Source organism: Syzygium oleosum, unplaced genomic scaffold (genome assembly GCF_021117445.2).
Source record: "Syzygium oleosum isolate NSW1041296 unplaced genomic scaffold, Sole_v2.1 Sole_v2.15, whole genome shotgun sequence".
Lineage (NCBI taxonomy): Eukaryota > Viridiplantae > Streptophyta > Magnoliopsida > Myrtales > Myrtaceae > Syzygium > Syzygium oleosum.
This window is the reverse complement of record NW_026607499.1, coordinates 7469199-7487938: the sequence shown is the minus strand read 5'-3', so window position 1 is coordinate 7487938 and position 18740 is coordinate 7469199. Positions and strand designations below refer to the sequence as shown.

The following is an 18740-nucleotide window of genomic DNA, read 5'->3' as shown; positions in this document are numbered from 1 at the left end:
ATTTTTTTAAAAAATAAAATAAAATCAAAAATTTCAAAACTTCACGATAATTTAAACACATGCCACTAGCTACACTTTGAATGAAATTTAAATTTTTGAGGTGCCAAAAAAATCAAAATTTCAAAACTTCACAAAATGGCTTAAAATACTTGTAGCCACCTACTTTGAGTGAAATTTAAATTTTTTGAGGTGCCCAAAAAAAAAAAATAAAAAAATAAAAAATTTTAAAACTTCACAAAATGGATTAAAATACCATAGTACCCACTTTGAAATGAAATTTAAATTTTTGAGGTGCCCAAAAAAAAAAAAAAAAAATAAAAATTTCAAAACTTCACGAATGGCTTAGAATATCCGTAACCCACTTCTTTGAGTAAAATTTAAATTTTTCAAGAGCCCAAAAAAATAAAAAATAAAAAATAAAAAAATTCAAAACTTCACAAAATGGCTTATAATACTGTGCCCACTTTGAAAGTGAAATTTTAATTTTTAGGTGCAAAAAAATTATAAAAATAAAAAATTCAAAACTTTACAAAATGGCTTATAATACATGTGGCCACCCACTTTGAGTAAAATTTAAATTTTTTTAGGTGCAAAAAAATCAACAAATCAAAACAGATTGAGTAAATCAATTTCTCGGAGCGAGAATTAGTCATGTTTTACCAAACAGATTTCTCCTCCGTAAATTAATTTCTGAAGAATTTCAAATCAATTTCTCGCAAGAATTTGATTTACGGAGCAGAATGTTACCATTCGCACCCCTAGCACCGATACCGATGTCTCAGCCAAACCAAGATAGATCTGGGCACGGATGCCAGGGACACAGGTACAAACACCGGGGTCACAGGCTCTAGCTTTAATGGACCGAGGCCTGGGCGGCGGTGGGACCTGATCCTAGATGTTGGTGACCTGAGAATGACCATTAGAATTTTAGTCACGGTAGCAGAGTTTCTGGTTTAAGATTACATACTCAGTCATATTTGAATTTAAATATAAAATTTTCGTTTTCTAAGCGATTCATGAAAAAATAAAGAAAATATTTTCCTCCGCCAAAAGTTGGGGTTAACTCCAAAAAAAAGCACAAACTTTAGGTCGAGGGACAATTTTGGCCCGAACTTTTTTTTATTCCATAAAAAAGCATCAACTTTAGGTCGAGGGACAATTATGGCTCGAACCTTTTTTTGTCCCGTAAAAATGCACAAACTTTAGGTCGAGGGACAATTCTGGCCTGAACTTTTTTTTGTCTCGTAAAAAAGCATAAACTTTCACTTAAATCCCAAATCTGGCCCTTATTGACTTAAAACCATTGATTTTCCAACTTGACTATTCCACCTTAGCAATAAATTCACGTGACTTGCTGACTGGATTTAAAGTATTATTCATTGTCTTATTCTCTAAACCACGGCTTGAAGAATAACGGTAAAACTATTCGTCTCCTTTACTTCACCGGCAAGTCAAAAATATCTCCAAATTGAATCTTTCTGGCCAAACTTCGTCGTTTTGTCGTAATCTGAAGCTGTAGATCACCGTCCGTCGACAGACGTCATGGAAGAGATTCGCCAGGCTCACCACCATAACTTTTTTTCTCAAACAAGGGTAACTTCAGACAGAAAGTCAATAGAGGGCCAAATTTGGGATTCAAATGAAAGTTGGTGCTTTTTTACGAGACAAAATAAAGTTCGGGCCAGAATTGTCCCTCGATCTAAAGTTGGTGCATTTTTACGGGACAAAAAAAAGTTCGGGCTATAATTGTTCCTCGACCTAAAATTGATGCTTTTTTATGGAAAAAAAAAAATTCGAGCCAAAATTGTCCCTCGATCTAAAATTAATGCTTTTTTTTGGAATTAATCCCCAAAAGTTGTGTAATATATTCCCCTGGCCACTTGAGTCAAGGGCAACTGTATGTATCGTCACCTTTCCCCCAAAAAAAAAAAACATAATGTGAGAAACTCGAGACACCTTCCTGCGTCTCTCTCTGTCTCTGTCTCTGTCTCTGTGCGGAGTGGGACTGATGAATGGATGAACGATAGTGCCATGGCCTCTCTCACTTCCATCGCTTCTCTGACTCACCTTCCCCCCCTCAGAGTCAAAGCTACAGCGACGCCCTTCCTCTCTTCTCTCCCCATCAAGGGAGGTAGCAGGAGGAGGAGGATCGGGAATGGGACTTGCAGGGCGGAGCTCTCCCCCGAGGCGCCCCTCGCCGCCGCGATCGGCGCGTGCATGCTCTCCTCCCTGGTCCTCCCCGCCTCCGCGGGCTCGGGGGGCGGCGACGACGAGGAGGACGACGGCGCGGCCGTGGGCTCCGCGGACGCGAGGTTCGCCGTGATGGGGATCGTCAGCTTCATCCCCTACTTCAATTGGCTGGTGAAAGTTTCTTGATTTCGAGCGGCTTCCGCCCCGTGTGTGTTTGATAGAGCGCTCGTTTGCTTTCTTTAACGGATGGCGTTGGGTTCCTTTGTTCTGTGCAGAGTTGGGTGTTCGCGTGGCTTGATACTGGGAAACGGCGTTATGCTGTGTATGCGCTTGTTTACCTGGCTCCGTACCTGAGGTTCTACTCTTGAAAATACTATCCGGGTTTTTTCTCCTTTTCTAAGCTCTGCTTGTTGATCGGTGTGAGAAATTTGTTGGGTTATCCCGCATGGGTTGTGGAAGAGGCAGGAGATCAGTTTATAAGTGTGTGGGAAAGCCTTACTTTTTAAGCTAGCTTTTGGGACGAGAGAGGACGAAAATCACCCAATAAAATTGTGGTTCAATGTGTTCTTTGCCTCGGCGGCCGCTGTCATTGATTGCTCTTCGATTCCTGAAATTTGACGTATATTAACTTCATGCTACTTCCAGCGTAGTCTTTGTGACCTTTCTTTCAATGGATCTTTTGTTGCAGAGAATCGAGTCTTGGATGGTCCTAGCTAGCACTTATTTCGTGCATATTTGTGACCGTAGTATTGGTCCACCTTTAGTCGAGAAGAAAATGACAGTGCCTTCTGTTTAGACCGAGTTCATTTGAGAGATGGATACAGTGATTTAGAACTGCCAGTATCCAGTACATCGTAGATGCACGTATGTTTCTGGCATTTACTAGCTTGTATTGTTCATGAGGAATGTCTACGAGAAGGGAGTCCATCTCATTCTAGTGTTTGCTGAGGTTGCTAGTTTGATATTATTAACATGTCATCGTGCATATTCAACCGAACACGTGAAAGTTATCTGTTTCTTGATGTGTTAAGTATCAAATTGTGTGCTTGTAAAATTCAGTTTTTTTTCTTTTGGTCGGTTGTAAAATTCAGTTTAAGTGGATGTGTTTGCTACGTTGTTATTGTTTATATAGTCAATCAGGTGCTGCATTTTATCAGCATCATTATCTGTACTATACTAGGAAATATTTTATAATCTGTAAATTATTTAAGCTTCATAGCTTATACATACCTATTTCATCAGAAATTGAGAATGAGCTTTCTTTGTCCTCAGCTCAAGGTATTTCTTTGCTTCAAACTCTCTCTTATTCATGCCTTGAGCTAGGTGATGTGATGATGATGTTAAGGACGTTCTATTCTTGCTCATGCAGTTTTATGACCATTTTAAGTATCATTTTAGGGTTGTTTCTTTGTATCACATTTACCTGGATGAGTATCTCTTGAATGGTTCTATTCTGGGTGAGTTCTATATGTAATCAATGCGGCCCTCTGAAGTCTTAATGGGCTAGATTGGTTTTTCTATTTGCAATCGATGCAGCCCTCTGAAGTCTTAATGGGCTAGATCGATATTCTTATTTTTCAATGATTAATGTACTCTTACGGTATTTGTCATAAGTGTATCCTTCCTGTCATTTTTTCAGGTCAAATTTATCTCTGTCGCCTGAAGAGAGTTGGCTGCCAATTGCTAGTATACTTTTGTGCATAGTGCACGTTCAGGTACAAACTCTAAACCAAATGAAGATATTACCTTGCATTTGAATTACAGTTATCAGGCCACATTGCATTACAATTATTAAAGGCAAACTGATGTGCATGTAAATGGGCCTGGGACAGGGGCTTCTTTTTTGTGCACCTGTCCTGCTGAAACTTAAATATGGTCATCTGCAAATCTCTGAAGTATTTTCTCTTTGCAGCTGGAGGCAAGCATCAGAAATGGAGACATTGAGGGTTTTCAATTGTTTAATGAGGCTGCAAAGCTTTTCTCCTCGATGTCCGGAAAGAAAGATGATCATCAGGGATTCTCTGAGGTATTACCGACTACAACGTGTATGCATCTCTAACATAGACTAATCTGTTGTATCTAATAGTCTCTTCTTGTCAAGTAGAGCAAAAGAAAGCACATGAATTTGCCATCTTCTGATACGCAAGCAAGAAATGAGATTCGGCAATGGGATGTTCCTAGAAGATCCTTGCAAGATCAGGACCATAAGAATGGAGATTGGGATGACGACGAGAGAAAGGAGAAGTAACTTAACGAGGTGCAAAAATATAGGTGGACTCGAATGAGAGATGCAACTGTTGATGGATTTACCGATCGTTCACAAATGTACAAGCATCTTTTCAGCTAGCAACGGTGGCTAGTCTTGCCTCCTACACTAGCTTGTAGCAATTCTGTTTCAAACAAGTTGGAATTTCGATGACTCTGTTGTTTTAGTTTCTCTTGGTTTCTCCGGATTAGCAAATTAAATAGGTGTAGTCAGGGGCATGTCGTGAACAAAGCTGATTATTGGGAAGGGAGAATAAGAGTTTTCTACTTCTCTATCCCATACCTTGGTTTGGTCCGGCGACATTCTGTATTTACCAAGAGATACGGGCGTGCGTGCATTAAAACGTGCATATTTATGTGATGATCAGCATAGTTGTTCGCGATATGCAAATTAATGCCTCGAGTTGGTTTCGCTGTCGGATGCATTTTGAGGCAAGACAAAACAGGAAAAATTTCAGGAGACTTATCGTTCAACTTCACCTCCTGACTGGTGAACGCATAAGTTTTCAGGGACCAACCTCATGTTGGGGTTGCGCAATGCAAAACAGGAATCGCGGAAGCTTGTGTGCGCAGTAGTAAGCGCAAACGTGCAGTGAATTGATTGCGCTTGTGATGCAGACAGTAATGGTTCAATGAGATTAGCTGAGACGAAGGCTTTTTGCAAGAATCTAGCCAGTCATTCTGTTGCTCAAAACTACTAGAAGAGTGGGGAGGGCAGCCTCTCTCGACTGTTTGTTCAGAGTCAAAGTGGCAAGAAACTCTCAAATTAGGCTGACTAATGGCCAAAAACAAGAAGAAGAAGAAGAAAGATTCCTTAACGTGCATTGCAGAAGCTGACAGGATTGAATATGGGAAGTTCTTTGAAAGAAAACAAAAGGAAAAAAAGGAGGGTTGGGGTGAGAGAGGCTCGAACTCTCGACCTCAGGATAACTCAGAAGCTATGAGACCTACGCGCTAGCCAACTGCGCCACCACCCCCTTGTGCTTCTTTTCTCAAAATAACTATATTTATATCTATAATTCAACTAGTTGTTCACACAAAGACTTTCGCATTCGATCGAAAGTGATTCTTCCGTTATTGATAGGTCCCTCCAAATGAAGTGGAAGAGTAATTGCAATTGGAAATGCTAATTACAGCAATTGAATTTTGAAACACTCTTTTTTTATTAGGTAATTTCTTAACGTGTCGTCGTCACGTAACATGACACTCACATAAAATGCTATCTTCATTATATCATATTTCTTTTGACAATTTCACATAATACGACATTCAAATAATATGGCGTTCAACTCAGTGGTTCTCTTAAAAAATTTCGAAAGTACCCAAGCTAAGCGTGAGTTAAACTAAAACTCGGCTCCGTTCATTTGGCGGAAAATATTCTCCTGGAAAATATTTTCCGAGTTTTCCTGATGTTCGGGGCGGAAAACGTTTTAGTGGGAAAATATTTTCCTTCTCCCTTCACAAAATAACCTAAGTCTACGGAAAATGACTTCCGCTTCTTCAAACGGTACCCAAGCTCGTGAGTTAAACTAAAACTCTAAGACTCGAACTCAAATCCTCGGAAGTAGTCCCAAATTGAGAAGCAACACTCTAATCTTTTTTATTTACAAAATATCTACTTAATTAAAGCACATAGAATTGCAATTATCTAAATAGGCTCGTGGATGTATTTCCAATCTCAACTCCACTTCCAACATCGGAAGAATCGAGTTGAACGTCGGAGTAATTTTGCGAAATCGAATTCGAAAATTTGAGCAACGTTTTGGGCAATCTTTGTCGTCTCGGTTTATTTTGTTTTGTTTAGGAAAAATGGTACAAATAGTCCCTGAACTTTGACTCAACGTGCAATTTGGTCAATGAACTTTTAATTTATTCAATGTAGTCCCTGAACTTTAACCTAATATTCAATTTGATCTCTGAACTTTTGATTTGTTCAATATGGTCCCTGAACTTTTAATATGTATTCAATTTAGTCCTTGAACTATTTGAAAATGTTCAATATAGTCCTTCCATTAATTCAAGTGTAGGGATTATATTGAACATTTTCATATAGTTCAGAGATTAAATTGAACACATATTAAAAGTTTAGGGACCACATTGAATAAATTAAAAGTTTAGGGATCAAATTGAACATTATGTTAAAGTTCAATGACTACATTGAATAAATTAAAAGTTCAGGGATCAAATTATACATTAAATTAAAGTTTATGGACTATTTGTGTGATTACTCCTTTTGTTTAAGAAAAGTGCAATCTTTGGTTCCACGCAAACTACATATACCTTTTCGACCAAAAAAAAAAAACAAACTACATATACCTCCCCCAACGCTGTAAAGGTTTAACCTTTCGCCATAGAAGAATGCTGGGGGCAACAAGAGGCGCCATTTGGAAGCAGCAGCCGCATCGCTTGTTCAACCTCCAGCGTCGTCTCCTGGCTCTCTCTCCTCGCATGGCGGCTTCTCCTCCTCCTCCTCCTCCCGCCGCTTCTCCTTCTAGGGTTCCTGCGTCTTCCTTCTCCGCCGGGCCGCCGCCGCCGAAGCGCGTGGGCACCCACAACGGCAGCTTCCACTGCGACGAGGCCCTCGGCTGTTTCATGATTCGCCTCACCCACAAGTTCTCCAACGCCGAAATCATCCGCACCAGAGACCCCCAGGTCTTTCCCCTTTCTTCCTTTTTGTTTCTCCCCCTATTCGTCTTCTTGGGCTTTTCCAGAGAAAAACAAAGCAGCGAAATTTTAAAAAAAAAATGGTATCTTTAGTATCTCAGCGGGTGAAAGCGGCAATTTTTTTTTTGGCTATTGTTTTAAGGGTATGTGTTGACACTTGGTTCTTGGCCAGAAGAATTGTGGATTGTTTTTCTTATGTGATGTGTTATGCGAATCAATTGGAGATTGCAGGTACTGGAGGGTCTTGATGCTGTACTTGATGTTGGGGGTGTGTATGATCCGAGTAGAGACCGGTATGATCATCACCAGAAAGGTTTTGTAGAGGTGTTTGGGCATGGGTTTTCCACCAAGCTCAGCAGTGCTGGTTTGGTTTACAAGGTACTGGTTGGACCTGAGTGTTTACCTCATTTCCATTAGGCTAGCTTTTAGTTACTACCTGGTTGTTTCAGTTTTTGATTTTCGCATTGATGGTGGTCTTGATTTTGTCGATTGTTAGCATGGTTCGTATCTTATTCTTCCCATGTTTAGCATTTTGGGAAGGAGATAATAGCTAAGGAGCTTCAGGTTGATGAAAATCATCCGGATGTGCTTCGGCTGTTTCTTGCTGTGTATAAGAGCTTTATGGAGGTATGTGTTTTTGCTTCTGACACTTCGTTTTTTTCCTTCTCTCGATGTTTACTGACTGAATCTAGCAGTGACAGATGTACTGGCTTCCCTTTGTATCATTAGCACAGAACGGTGTGGTTGCAATTTAACCTGTGCTTTTGCTGGAGTATAATTTCTGTTGGCAAACATAAATCAGTTTGGCCTTGGTCATCCATTTCTATTAGTTGCATCAATATAAAGGCTGTGGAACATTTTTATGCGTTACTAGGCATAAGAGACATCTCTTTACTTAGTTCCAGAAAACAGTGTTGTTGTCGATATCTGAGTTTGTGAATTGTGAATCATAAATGTCATTTTGCTAATTGTGAATCGTAAGATTCTTTCAGTAGTGGATGAGTTGTTGGGTAGAAGTTATTTGACATTCAAGTGTGATAGTAATGCATGACATTCACATGTAGAGCTTGAGCACAGCAACTCTTGCTTGCTTGTCATTACTATTTTTATCCGTACCTTGCTCAGTCTGTTTCCTTGGGGTTCTTTTATCTCACCGATACATAAATGCATGTTAACACTCTTTGCTGGTTGATGAGTTTGATTTTCTAATTGATAATGTCAGGCAATTGATGCTGTTGACAATGGTATAAATCAGTATGACACTGACCAGCCTCCAAGATACGTGAATAATACGTATTTGTCTTCAAGAGTCGGAAAACTGAATCTGGACTGGATTGATCCTGATCAATCTTCGGAGAAGGAGAATGAGGCATTTCAGCGAGCTATGTCCTTGGCTGGCAGCGAATTTTTAGATGTATGGTTTTCTTGAAGCGGTCTTGATGGTGGTATAACGGTTATCAGTCGCTTTAACAACTCCTATGCTAATTCTCTTACCTTTTTCTTTGATTTTCAGAGTGTACGGTTTCATGCAAGGTCGTGGTTACCTGCAAGGTCCATTGTAATGGAGTGTCTTGCAGCTAGATATGGTGTTGACTCAAGTGGAGAAATTATGGTTTTAAATCAATTTTGTCCCGTAAGTAACTGAATCTTATATGATATTGACTCATGAACATACTTGAGAATTGACAGTATCTGTTTAGATAGAACTGGATTTTGTATGCGAACGAGGTATATCATAAACGTTGGTTTGGTAGCAGATTGTTAACTTTTGTAGTTGTTAGGCTATACTTTGATTTGTTTCTCATCTGATGACAGAGCGCTCTTGGATAGTTATCACCCATGTACTTTTTTGTCTATCTTTGTAGTGGAAGCTTCATTTGTTTGAGCTTGAGGAGGAGATGAAAATTGAACCTTCCATCAAATATGTGCTTTATCAGGTACAAATTTGAACCTATGGGCTAATCGGTGATTTACCTTGTAGACATAGATTTACGTGGAGATTTTCCCTGGCTGTGTAGGAAATCTACATAGAATAAATGGAGATTTCTTTATGCATATCATTAATGGAAGAATTTTGTGGCTTTAGTGAGTGCCTACGATAGTTCATGGGTGAATGAGTCACTATTGGGTTTTTATACCACTCGCCAATTAAGTCAAAGAAAATCAAGATCATAGATGACACAAAGCTAAGATTCTATGGATGCACCTCGTTACTGCAAATGCTCTTCGTTGCATGATGACCGGGAGCTGTTTTTCTTTTCTTTTGTTTCTAGTTGGTTAAGCTTTGCTCTTAGAGAAATCGTAGAATGGCAGCTGATCATATGAGTATTTACTTGAACAAACGGTGATGCCTCTCGATGTGCAGGATGACCGGAGCAAAAACTGGCGGGTGCAGGCAGTTGCGCTGGCTCCCGACAGATTCGAAAGCCGGAAGGCTCTTCCGGCTCAGTGGTGTGGTCTGAGAGATGACGAGCTCTCCAAAGAGTCGGGCATCCCTGGCTGTGTATTCGTCCACATGAATGGGTTCATCGGTGGGAATCAAACTTACGAGGGCGCTCTTGCGATGGCCAGGGGCGGCTTAAAGCTCTAAGCAGAAAGAAAGATTGGATTCACCATTTCATGGGACGCGAGCTTTTTAGAGTATCGTGTTAGCAACTTGTGTTCGTATTCAGTTACAATTTTCATCCTCTCCCAATGCCCTGTAACTTTATATGAGATTCAATCGATCGAATTGGTACACTTCATATGGGTTGATTATTACAGAAGAAGAGTAGGATTTGTGAGGAAATTTATGTGAGGTCAGGTAGAGAGATTGGCTCTTAATTCAGCTTTTGCACAACATTCTGCATAAACTCTTCTTTGAAGTCCTCCAGCTGTGCTTCTTTTCATTGGCAAGTCCTGTAGCTAAGCTCAAATTTGGGAAGAAAGTTGAAGAGGAAAGGAGCACAATGTTGCATTCTCTTGAAACGGTTGATGAGGAATGTGAAAATTGATTCGAGATATCACTCGCAGATGAGTGCACAGATGAAATTTGTAGGAGGGAAACAGAAACCAGGATGCTTCTTCAATGTCATTGAAAATCAAAAGCCTGACTAGCATCACAGCAGCTAATGTTGACACAAAGGAGACTTGTCAAAGCTAACGAAACATGTTTTGCCTTCTATTTTGGCTCGACTTTAAGGACGCTTTTGCTTCAGTAGCACTACTGGGTGCCTAGCACGCGCGGGCAAATACAGGACAAGCTCGCACGTGACAAATCTAGGGAGCCATCTTCTTCTTCATCGTCTCATGTTCTTGACTTCTGAGCTGGTCACTCTCTCTGTGTCTCTCCAAACCTAAAGCCCAACAAGAACCCTATTCTTCACCCTCGCACCCACCAACTATGGCGGCCACAACTACCGCCGCCGTCGTCGCCGTCTCTCCGACCACCAACTCATCCCTCTCCACTCTCAGAAACCCAAAGCCTGCGCCTTTCTTCTCCACCCCATCATCCTCAGTTCCACCGAATCACAAGCCCCTCCACCTCGCCACCACCCACTTCAAAACTCTGACCCCGGTCCGCTCCTCCTCCGGCCCCTCCGATCTCTCTCCCTCCTCCTCGTCCGCCGCCAACCCACTCTCCCTCAAGTCCCGCCTCCGCGCCGGCGAGACCCTCTACGGCATCTTCCTCCTCTCCTTCTCCCCCACCGTGGCCGAGATCGCCGGCCTCGCCGGCTACGACTTCGCCGTCGTGGACATGGAGCACGGCCCCGGCGGGGTCTCCGACGCCCTCCACTGCCTCCGCGCCCTCGCCGGCACCGCCACCCCGGCGATCCTCCGGCTCCCGGAGAGCTCCCCGGCCTGGGCGAAGAAGGCCCTCGACCTCGGCCCGCAGGGGCTGATGTTCCCGATGATCGACAGCCCGGAGCTGGCCCGGGACGCGGTGTCGTACGCCCGCTTCCCGCCCCGCGGCGTCCGCGGGGCAGCCCACCCGGTGGTCCGCGCCTCCAAGTACGGGATCGAGGAAGGGTATTTGAGTAATTGCGAGGAGGAGCTCCTCATCATGTGTCAGGTACATTAAATGGATTTTAATTAAAAATTACAAATTTCGTGAAAAATGTGGTTTAAGAAGATTGATTTAGAAGTAGGGAAAGTCGTTTTTTCCCTATTGAAGATTGTTGTTTTCCTCAGATCAGTTAGGCTTTTTCGAACTGACCCTTAGTATAATTTCTCGAAAATAATTTTTTTTTTCAAACAAACTGACCCCCTTGGTATAAGTTCTAACTATAAAAATGTGACTGGTAACCATTGTATAACTATTATGTTCCTGAAAGTTGTGATCATATGTGTAGAATAAATTTGATAATTAAGAAATATACAAACCATTTAGAACTTCCAAAAATTTGGTATTGAATTGAGCTTATGGCTATTCTTCATGCACTAATTTAGCAATGGCCTGAGACCCCGGCTCTTTTGATCCCTGGCATGATATGAGTATCTCATCCAGTTTTTGCTTGTCATAGTTTTGTTTTCGCCAACCATGGTATAAATGGTGCATGAAATACTCTCTTTGTCAGGTGGAATCCCAACAAAGCGTCAGAAATGTCGAACAGATCGCCGCCGTCGACGGGGTGGACTGCATCCAAATGGGGCCGTTGGATCTGAGCGCGAGTATGGGGTACCTCTGGGACCCGGGGAACAAGAAGGTGAGGGAGACGATGAGGGCGGCCGAGAAGGGAGTGCTGGGATGCGGCCGGGCGTATCTGGCGGGCTTCGCGATGCCGTTCGACTCGCCGGACGATCTGAGGAAGAGAGGGTATCACATGGTGTCGGGTGCGGTGGACGTGGGGCTGTTCCGGAACGCCGCCGTTGAGGACGTGAAGAGGTTTCGGATGGGGTTGGAGGGTCAGAGCAGCGACAGCGATGGCGAGAGGGTGGATGGGAAGGATGCTGATGAGAAGTACTGGAGTGAGTGAGAGTGAGATGGAAGAAGTTGAATGGCATTTCAAGCTGCAGTAAAAAAAATATCCGCGTTCGGTTTTTTCGGTCTTTTTAATCAATTTTGTATATTTTGTGGAATATTTATTCTGGAGAAATGCTGAATCAGATGAAGTTTACTCGCTTTCCTTGACTGAAGTTTGTAATTTTCCTTGTTTCTGATTGCAGCAATGTTATTCGGTTCTGGTAATGAAGATCCTATGAATTATATAATTTCACCCCAAAGATATCTGCTTTAAAACCATGTAGTGTTAGAAAGCTCCATTTCAGATGTTCCAATGTTACATCTTCGTATCACATTATGCATCTGCAAATGTCACTTGGAACCAGAAACAACTCTGTCTTGTGTGCACTCGAATTCTTCTATGACATTGAACATGATCCTTGCAAGGAAACAACTTGGGCATGCGTACCCTCGTGTCTCATGCCCTTTCCAGCCAGTTTCTTGCTGTCCAAGAAATTAATCCTCGAAAGCAAATGATATTCTTCAAGCCCATATGAATTCAATGCAGATAACAGTTAAAATTGACATTCTACACTTTATAAAAGAATATTAAGGCAGTACAGTTTACACATGACATTAACAATATATCATAATCTTAATCTGACAAATTACATGAAGGCTTTAACTACAGATATACCAACGAAAACTAGTCAAGCCGAAAACCAGCACGTCAGGATGCATCAGTGACAACATCTGGCGGGAATTCCCCATCGATCTTATTGTCTCGCTTTGACATCATTGTATGGAATAATCCAATGGACATTTGCGGCTGAAATTGTTGAATCCAATCGACAATTACAAGGAACAAATGGCCAACACCCAAAAGGCAGTAACATTGTAAAGAGTCAAACTGATGTTTAATTACTTCATCACTCCACCGGATGGCGCCATTCTAGCTCACTATATCGACCTCCATAGCTCCAGAAACTGCAGGTTCTGAAAACTGCGCGGAAGCAGACTTGGGGTCCGCTGCTGCAAACGGACTCCTCATATGAGCAGCAGCCGAGTCAACTTCCATCACCGAAGCCCTTGGAGGAGAAGCCGGTTGCACCTCGACATCAGGGTAAGCCGCCCTAAATCTTGCTCGCAGCCCTTCTTCTACTAATCGTGCGCCGCTCAACTGATTACCAAGAGACAACCACCTGCAAAAATGACACAGACCATCAAAAGAGACCTCAAGGCAACGATAATACCAGGATGAGATTCTTTTGCTTAAAAATTAATCAATATACATGACAAGAGGGCCTTCACCTTGGAAGGGTGACAATCCTAAGGTTCTGGGCAAAAAACATGCATTACCCACTTAATAATCATTATGAAATTGTTTGTTCATCAGATATATACAGTGGTCCAAAATGCCTAGACTCTTCCACCGTCCATTGTCCGTAAGAGGAATATGCAAGTTTCACTTTTCTTCGGCAGCCTATTCTTATTTCCAAAAATGAAGGACAGTAAATTGAATAACAATACCCTGCATGAGTGTTGTGCATGCGAGCAAACAACTCTAATTTTCTTGTCCTCGGACTAATCCTCTCCAGCATTGGATACATCTGCAAAAACAGTGCTTTCGTTAGCATAAATTACAACGGACAATCTACGTTCTATAATATTTGAAAAACTCGAGAGATGTGGCTTCTGCGGTGCACAAGTTAGGTTGCACCAGCATCTTCAGGTATATATAAAGACATTCACCATTTTAAGATCATAAAAGTGCTCTCAGCAAACCCAGAAGACAGTAAAAAAACAGATTTCACGCAGTTTGGATCAGTTCCAAGAATTAGTGTGTGTGTTATTCACTAACCTCGTCTGGCTTACGGCTAGTCTCTCGAACCTCAGCAACAATGACGTCAGTATCAATGTTCCTGTTCACTTCGGGATTCCCCTTAATTCCAACAAGGCAATGCTCTTTACTGTGATTGAGCCAATGGCCCGTGCGGCCGGTTCTGATGATCCGCTGAAGCTGATTGGTCTTCACCCAGATGATTTCCTCAATGCGCTTGTACCCCCAAAGTTCCAAACTGAAACATGCAGACAAATTAATTATGCAAGAGCTAGATAAATGATAAACAGCATGATTTCATTCGTAAATAGCATTGTGAGCTCTAACATCAGGTCCCTTTGGAAATGACAAAGCATCACTTACTCATAATGTTTTAGAGGAATTCAACAAATCTGAACAACTGGACAGCCACTACCACATCTAGTGACTTCCACACAAGCACTTATGCAACCTCCGTGGAGTTTATTACTTGTATCTAACCTTTCTTTCCCCATGGAAAGACTTTATCAGGCAAATAACAAAGGCACATGCACTAAAAATGTGTTGAATTAAATCGGGCCATTTAAACAGACAAGAACATACCATTCTCGTCCTAGCTCCATGGCACGCCCAGTGACCCATAGAAATATCAGGCCATCAGTCTGCAATGCAGGGACATTGAGATTTCGCATCTCATCATCTGACATTGTCCCATAAGGCAACTCCATATGGATGTCCCATGGAGGATCTGCCATTATAACTCCGAATTGCCCTATCACATCCATTCTAAAGTTCCGGATATCACAATTGATCCACTGTGCTTCACCAAGTTCTACTTCCAAACAGTATTCTGCACGCTGTGGCTTTAATGGCTTGAGAGGCGCTGCTGCTGTCCCCATCATCATTGGTGGCGCATCTGGTGTTGGGTCAAGCTCGTAATGAACATACTTGCATGTCTGTGGAAAAGAAAAATCAATCAGATTTAGTTAAAGCTGCAATGAGGATGCCCAAAGATCAAAGATAGAGATGAAAAAGACCTTCATGTGCCGGCAAGTATCAAGGAAAGAACAGTCCCCTAAGTTGACGTCAGTATGTGGAGCAATTATTCGCCGAAAATGAACCTGAAAGAAGACATTTTCTTAAGGTGAATACAGAATCTGAACATATGAAACATCGGTCAAGTAGTCACACAAGTACCACAGGGGGAAGAAATAACAAAAGCTTGTGGAGGGCCAATGTCTCAGTTTAAATGTCTTTATAACAGGAAAACAACACATTTTAAACCACTTGATATTGCTAAATATAATTTACAGATGTATCGATCCATGAATAACGTTCAACCGCTGTTCATCCAAGCAAGCCATTTGAAGCCATAGCTCTTAAAGTTTGTTTTCTTTCTTCACATTTACCTTATGGGCACCACAAGTATATTATTACACCATCAATTTAGATGGTGCATAATACAAACTTAAGTAAAAAAGGACAAAGACCCAAATACCCTAGAAAAGACCACTGACATCACAAAGGCATAGGTCTGATATTCATTCAATTTGTCCCAGTTTGATTGTGCAAGGCAAAGAGGGTGTCTCCGAATTACGAATTCTGACTGGGGGATGAAAAGGCTGAGGAGGGTATGTTTTAAGGAGAAAACCAACACTAATACTAATAGTCTCTAAATACATGCAAAATCATAAAAGAGCAGATGAAGCAAATAACACTCTCTAAGCTGGTTAATAATGCAGAAAAATTTCGCTGAAGCAGCCATTGATAGGAAAGTTATGTATGCAAACAATAGCCCAACAAGTAAAGGCTTGCAACTTGGAGCTGCATGCATTGTTGCAACAGTTGCACATATGACAACTGCACTTGCACCACCATAGCAGCTACTAGGGGTTTGGTACCTTCTAGTAATTACTTAGAAGCTGTTTGCTTGTTTAAGACTTCCATTGTGGAATTACTACTGGCAAAAAGGGAAGTAAAAATATCAAAGTGTGAATGTGCTGCACTCCCACATAAGAAACACTTAGAAGCCAAATGACACCATCAGCTCCTTAAAAAACTGACAAAATTACAAAAGTCCACTGCACACAGCCTAGCCACAGAGAATGAATCCAGCAACCAGAGTATTTGCAATACAATTACTTAACAAACAACCGCCACACACAATCTGTTGAGTACCTTTTCACACGATATAAAGGACCCAGATTGGCGTCTGCAATCTTCTTTAGTGAGTGATAAACAGTATTCCTTCAATTGCGACCCACCTTTTGTTTTAAACTGCAACAGAAAGCATTCAATGAAGACCTTGATCAGATAAGCTATCACATTCACTGAAATATAACTCCAAATACAAATTGGAAAAGCTTCCAGACAATGCCAGTGCCTGTGCAGAACGAAGCATCCATAGAGTCAACCAAAAGCAACATGAATCTCAATACCTTGGCAGCCACCGCAGTTTCCTTTGCAGTTGGCCGGTGAATCAGGTCCAAAAGCTCCTCTCCAGTTTTCGACTTCTGCATTTCTCTGAACGACTTCTTTTTCAACAATGCCTCGAGATCCTTCATATCATCCTCTTCTGTCCTTGGCTTCTGAGACAACCCGCTTGGATTCGGCACTAAAGGAGGTCTATGCATCGGAGGAATGCTGATTCCTCTAGGAATTGCCATCATGCCCATTACTCTAGGCACACTCCGAGGCCCCATCAGTGCTCCAGGTGGTCCACCACCCGGATACATTGGTGGAACCCCTGAAATGTGCGGGTCGCCTCCGGCTCCCATCCACATGTCCTGCATTGGCCTAACTGGTCCTCCCATCCCGAAGATCCCACCATTCACATCAGCTCCACCATTACCAATCCCCTGCCCACCACGATTATGATTATGATTAGAATTATCATCCCCTGAACTCGATTCCTGTTGCTGCTGCTGCTGCCGCTGATCCTGCCCACTCTCCGGCAATTCCTTCAAAAGCCGAGTCCTGTCAATCCCCAAAACCATCACCCGCGACTTCCCGCTCACCACAAACTCCCCCAACTCAACCCCGCCGTTATCCTCCGCCATCGAGCGCAGCGCCATCTCCACCGCCAATATCGCGCCCGATTCTCCGCCCACCTCCCGCAGCGCCGCCTTCTCCGCCGGGGTCGCGTTCTGGTCGTTCTCCAGCTTCCTCAACACCGTCGACGAGTCGATCGCGGTGAACGGGACCCGCTCCAGCAGGCACACCGCCACCATCGACCTGACGACGGACAAGGGGCTGTTGCTCTCATCAAGCGAGAATTTTTCGCTCTCCGACCGAGACACCGGGCTCGGCTCCGCCGCCCCCTTCGAATTCGAGGATCTGGGCACGGCGGCATTGTCCGGGGTCGGCGGGCGATTCGGGTCGGAGGGTTTCCTTGGGAGGGGATCGGGGCTGGGGAGAGTGGGGACGGGGGTGAAGGGGCGGTGGTTGAAGGCGGAGACGACCTTGAGGGAGAGGTCGATGGAGGAGACGAGGTCGGGGAATAGGGTTTGGAGGGAAGCGAGGAGTTGGAGCTGGGCGTTGCTGGTGGAGTGAATCCGCGACTCCAGCTGCGAAGCCATGTCCTTGACGGTGGCGGCGGCGGCGGCGGCGCCGCCTCCTTCCTTGCCGTCCGGTCGGGTCTCCATCGGTGGCGTTCGAGGAGTCTCAGGTTCGTGTTGTTGTGCGAAGGAAGATTTGAGGGTCTGATCTGAGGAACAAAGATTGAAGCGTTTAAGGTTTAGGAAAAGTGAGTTCGGATCGTTTGTTTTTCAGAAAGGAAACATTTTTACGTGTTTTCTCCCAAATAAAAAGATAAATTTTTCGATAATTAACTGATAAAATCTAAAAAAAATATGTGTAGGACCTCCATGGCAAACATTTAAGCAAAAAAAAGAGAGAAAAAAAAAACAACTACTCAATGGTATAAGATTATAAAAATAATCGAAAAGAAAATTATCAAGTTACTCAGCACACGATACAAGCACGTGGACGTGATGCCATCGCTTATTTTATGTATCATTTATTATGTTTCGAATACATATTTTTTATGACTACGATATCCTTGCGGGGCCGATACTCTAAGATATATAAGCGTAAATTATGTAATGACTAAAATCGAGCTAATATTATATATAATTACGTTACATTTTATTCGTTATATTCATGAATCATAAGCCATGAAAAGATGAATTTGATGGAGAAATAGTAACAACGAGGGGAGAGATTAGTGCAATGAGAATGTTGCTATAAAAAGATGAGTAAGTATTGATGGAAATTGATATGGTCGGCAATGATAGGCCATTAATATGCTGACTAATCAATAAAATAAACTAGGACGGAATTAATGAAAAAATTAATTAGGAATAGACCTATCAGTCAGCATTGATGAAGTTCGTGAACATTGTAATTCGAATAACGATAAACTTGTGTTTAAGAAAAAGACTAAAAGTGCTGCGTTGGCAATAATTAGAGCTCGTAATTGCTTGAAATGGCTAAACTCCCTTGAAAAGGTATGGCGACTGACCGGAGGAAGAAGGAAGAAGGAAGAGAAGAAGAAAAAAAAAAGAAAATATAAATAAATAAATTTGAAAAAAATATTAAAATATTATTAAAAATATTCACGTTTGCGCCGGTCGATCAAAATTGACCGCATGGACTGAATTGGCATAAATACAAACGGTTTAGGATTTAATTGACAAAACATAAGTTTAGGACTGAATTGGCACAATCATGTTCCGCCATTGAGCCATCAAATCCCTGATGATCATTGGACGCCTCATTCTTTCTGCTATCATGGTTTGATCAACTTTGGGCACTAAATTAGATCTACCTTATTAGTTCAATCAAAGGCAAGTCATTCACGTAAAAATTAGGGCTTCCCAG

At 42.3% G+C, this 18740-nt stretch overlaps 4 protein-coding genes and 1 non-coding gene across 5 annotated transcripts; 3 read left to right on the top strand and 2 right to left on the bottom strand.

Moving 5' to 3' along the window:
* Window positions 1–1905: 1905 nt before the first annotated feature.
* Window positions 1906–4622, top strand: LOC115675662 (uncharacterized). Its single transcript, XM_030598418.2, has 5 exons — window positions 1906–2361; window positions 2466–2545; window positions 3830–3905; window positions 4103–4216; window positions 4295–4622. The coding sequence occupies exons 1-5, from the start codon at window positions 2017–2019 to the stop codon at window positions 4436–4438; spliced, it is 759 nt and encodes a 252-aa protein (XP_030454278.2). The 5' UTR covers window positions 1906–2016; the 3' UTR covers window positions 4439–4622.
* A 725-nt stretch (window positions 4623–5347) lies between these two features.
* Window positions 5348–5432, bottom strand: TRNAM-CAU (transfer RNA methionine (anticodon CAU)). Its single transcript is given in 2 exon segments — window positions 5348–5383; window positions 5395–5432. It is a non-coding gene; the product is annotated as a tRNA-Met (tRNA).
* A 1331-nt stretch (window positions 5433–6763) lies between these two features.
* Window positions 6764–9942, top strand: LOC115675460 (uncharacterized). The gene is made up of 7 exons (XM_030598119.2): window positions 6764–7107; window positions 7351–7497; window positions 7648–7746; window positions 8342–8533; window positions 8633–8752; window positions 8985–9056; window positions 9485–9942. Exons 1-7 carry the CDS (start codon window positions 6814–6816, stop codon window positions 9707–9709), a joined length of 1149 nt encoding a protein of 382 aa, XP_030453979.2. The 5' UTR covers window positions 6764–6813; the 3' UTR covers window positions 9710–9942.
* Window positions 9943–10454: 512 nt separating this feature from the next.
* Window positions 10455–12286, top strand: LOC115675461 (uncharacterized). Its single transcript, XM_030598120.2, has 2 exons — window positions 10455–11170; window positions 11676–12286. Exons 1-2 carry the CDS (start codon window positions 10502–10504, stop codon window positions 12072–12074), a joined length of 1068 nt encoding a protein of 355 aa, XP_030453980.2. The 5' UTR covers window positions 10455–10501; the 3' UTR covers window positions 12075–12286.
* Window positions 12287–12792: 506 nt separating this feature from the next.
* LOC115675459 (N6-adenosine-methyltransferase MT-A70-like) lies at window positions 12793–17634 on the bottom strand. Its single transcript, XM_030598118.2, has 7 exons — window positions 16298–17634; window positions 16038–16136; window positions 14897–14980; window positions 14463–14815; window positions 13902–14118; window positions 13571–13650; window positions 12793–13242 (listed from the first exon to the last, which is right to left on the bottom strand). Exons 1-7 carry the CDS (start codon window positions 17501–17503, stop codon window positions 12993–12995), a joined length of 2289 nt encoding a protein of 762 aa, XP_030453978.2. The 5' UTR covers window positions 17504–17634; the 3' UTR covers window positions 12793–12992.
* Window positions 17635–18740: the final 1106 nt, after the last annotated feature.

What these genes read in the sequence shown, in the direction of transcription:
- LOC115675459 (XM_030598118.2), bottom strand. Translation starts at nt 17,503, where the DNA reads ATGGAGACCCGACCGGACGGCAAGGAAGGAGGCGGCGCCGCCGCCGCC. An exon ending in AAACTGCGGTGGCTGCCAAG is followed by an intron (nt 16,137 to 16,297) that starts GTATTGAGATTC and finishes TTTCTGTTGCAG; the next exon opens with TTTAAAACAAAAGGTGGGTC. An exon ending in ATACTTGCCGGCACATGAAG is followed by an intron (nt 14,816 to 14,896) that starts GTCTTTTTCATC and finishes TCTTTTCCACAG; the next exon opens with ACATGCAAGTATGTTCATTA.
- LOC115675461 (XM_030598120.2), top strand. Translation starts at nt 10,502, where the DNA reads ATGGCGGCCACAACTACCGCCGCCGTCGTCGCCGTCTCTCCGACCACC. An exon ending in AGCTCCTCATCATGTGTCAG is followed by an intron (nt 11,171 to 11,675) that starts GTACATTAAATG and finishes TCTCTTTGTCAG; the next exon opens with GTGGAATCCCAACAAAGCGT.
- LOC115675662 (XM_030598418.2), top strand. Translation starts at nt 2,017, where the DNA reads ATGAACGATAGTGCCATGGCCTCTCTCACTTCCATCGCTTCTCTGACT. An exon ending in TACCTGGCTCCGTACCTGAG is followed by an intron (nt 2,546 to 3,829) that starts GTTCTACTCTTG and finishes TCATTTTTTCAG; the next exon opens with GTCAAATTTATCTCTGTCGC. An exon ending in ATCATCAGGGATTCTCTGAG is followed by an intron (nt 4,217 to 4,294) that starts GTATTACCGACT and finishes CTTGTCAAGTAG; the next exon opens with AGCAAAAGAAAGCACATGAA.
- LOC115675460 (XM_030598119.2), top strand. Translation starts at nt 6,814, where the DNA reads ATGCTGGGGGCAACAAGAGGCGCCATTTGGAAGCAGCAGCCGCATCGC. An exon ending in CTGGCAGCGAATTTTTAGAT is followed by an intron (nt 8,534 to 8,632) that starts GTATGGTTTTCT and finishes TTTGATTTTCAG; the next exon opens with AGTGTACGGTTTCATGCAAG. An exon ending in TCAAATATGTGCTTTATCAG is followed by an intron (nt 9,057 to 9,484) that starts GTACAAATTTGA and finishes CTCGATGTGCAG; the next exon opens with GATGACCGGAGCAAAAACTG.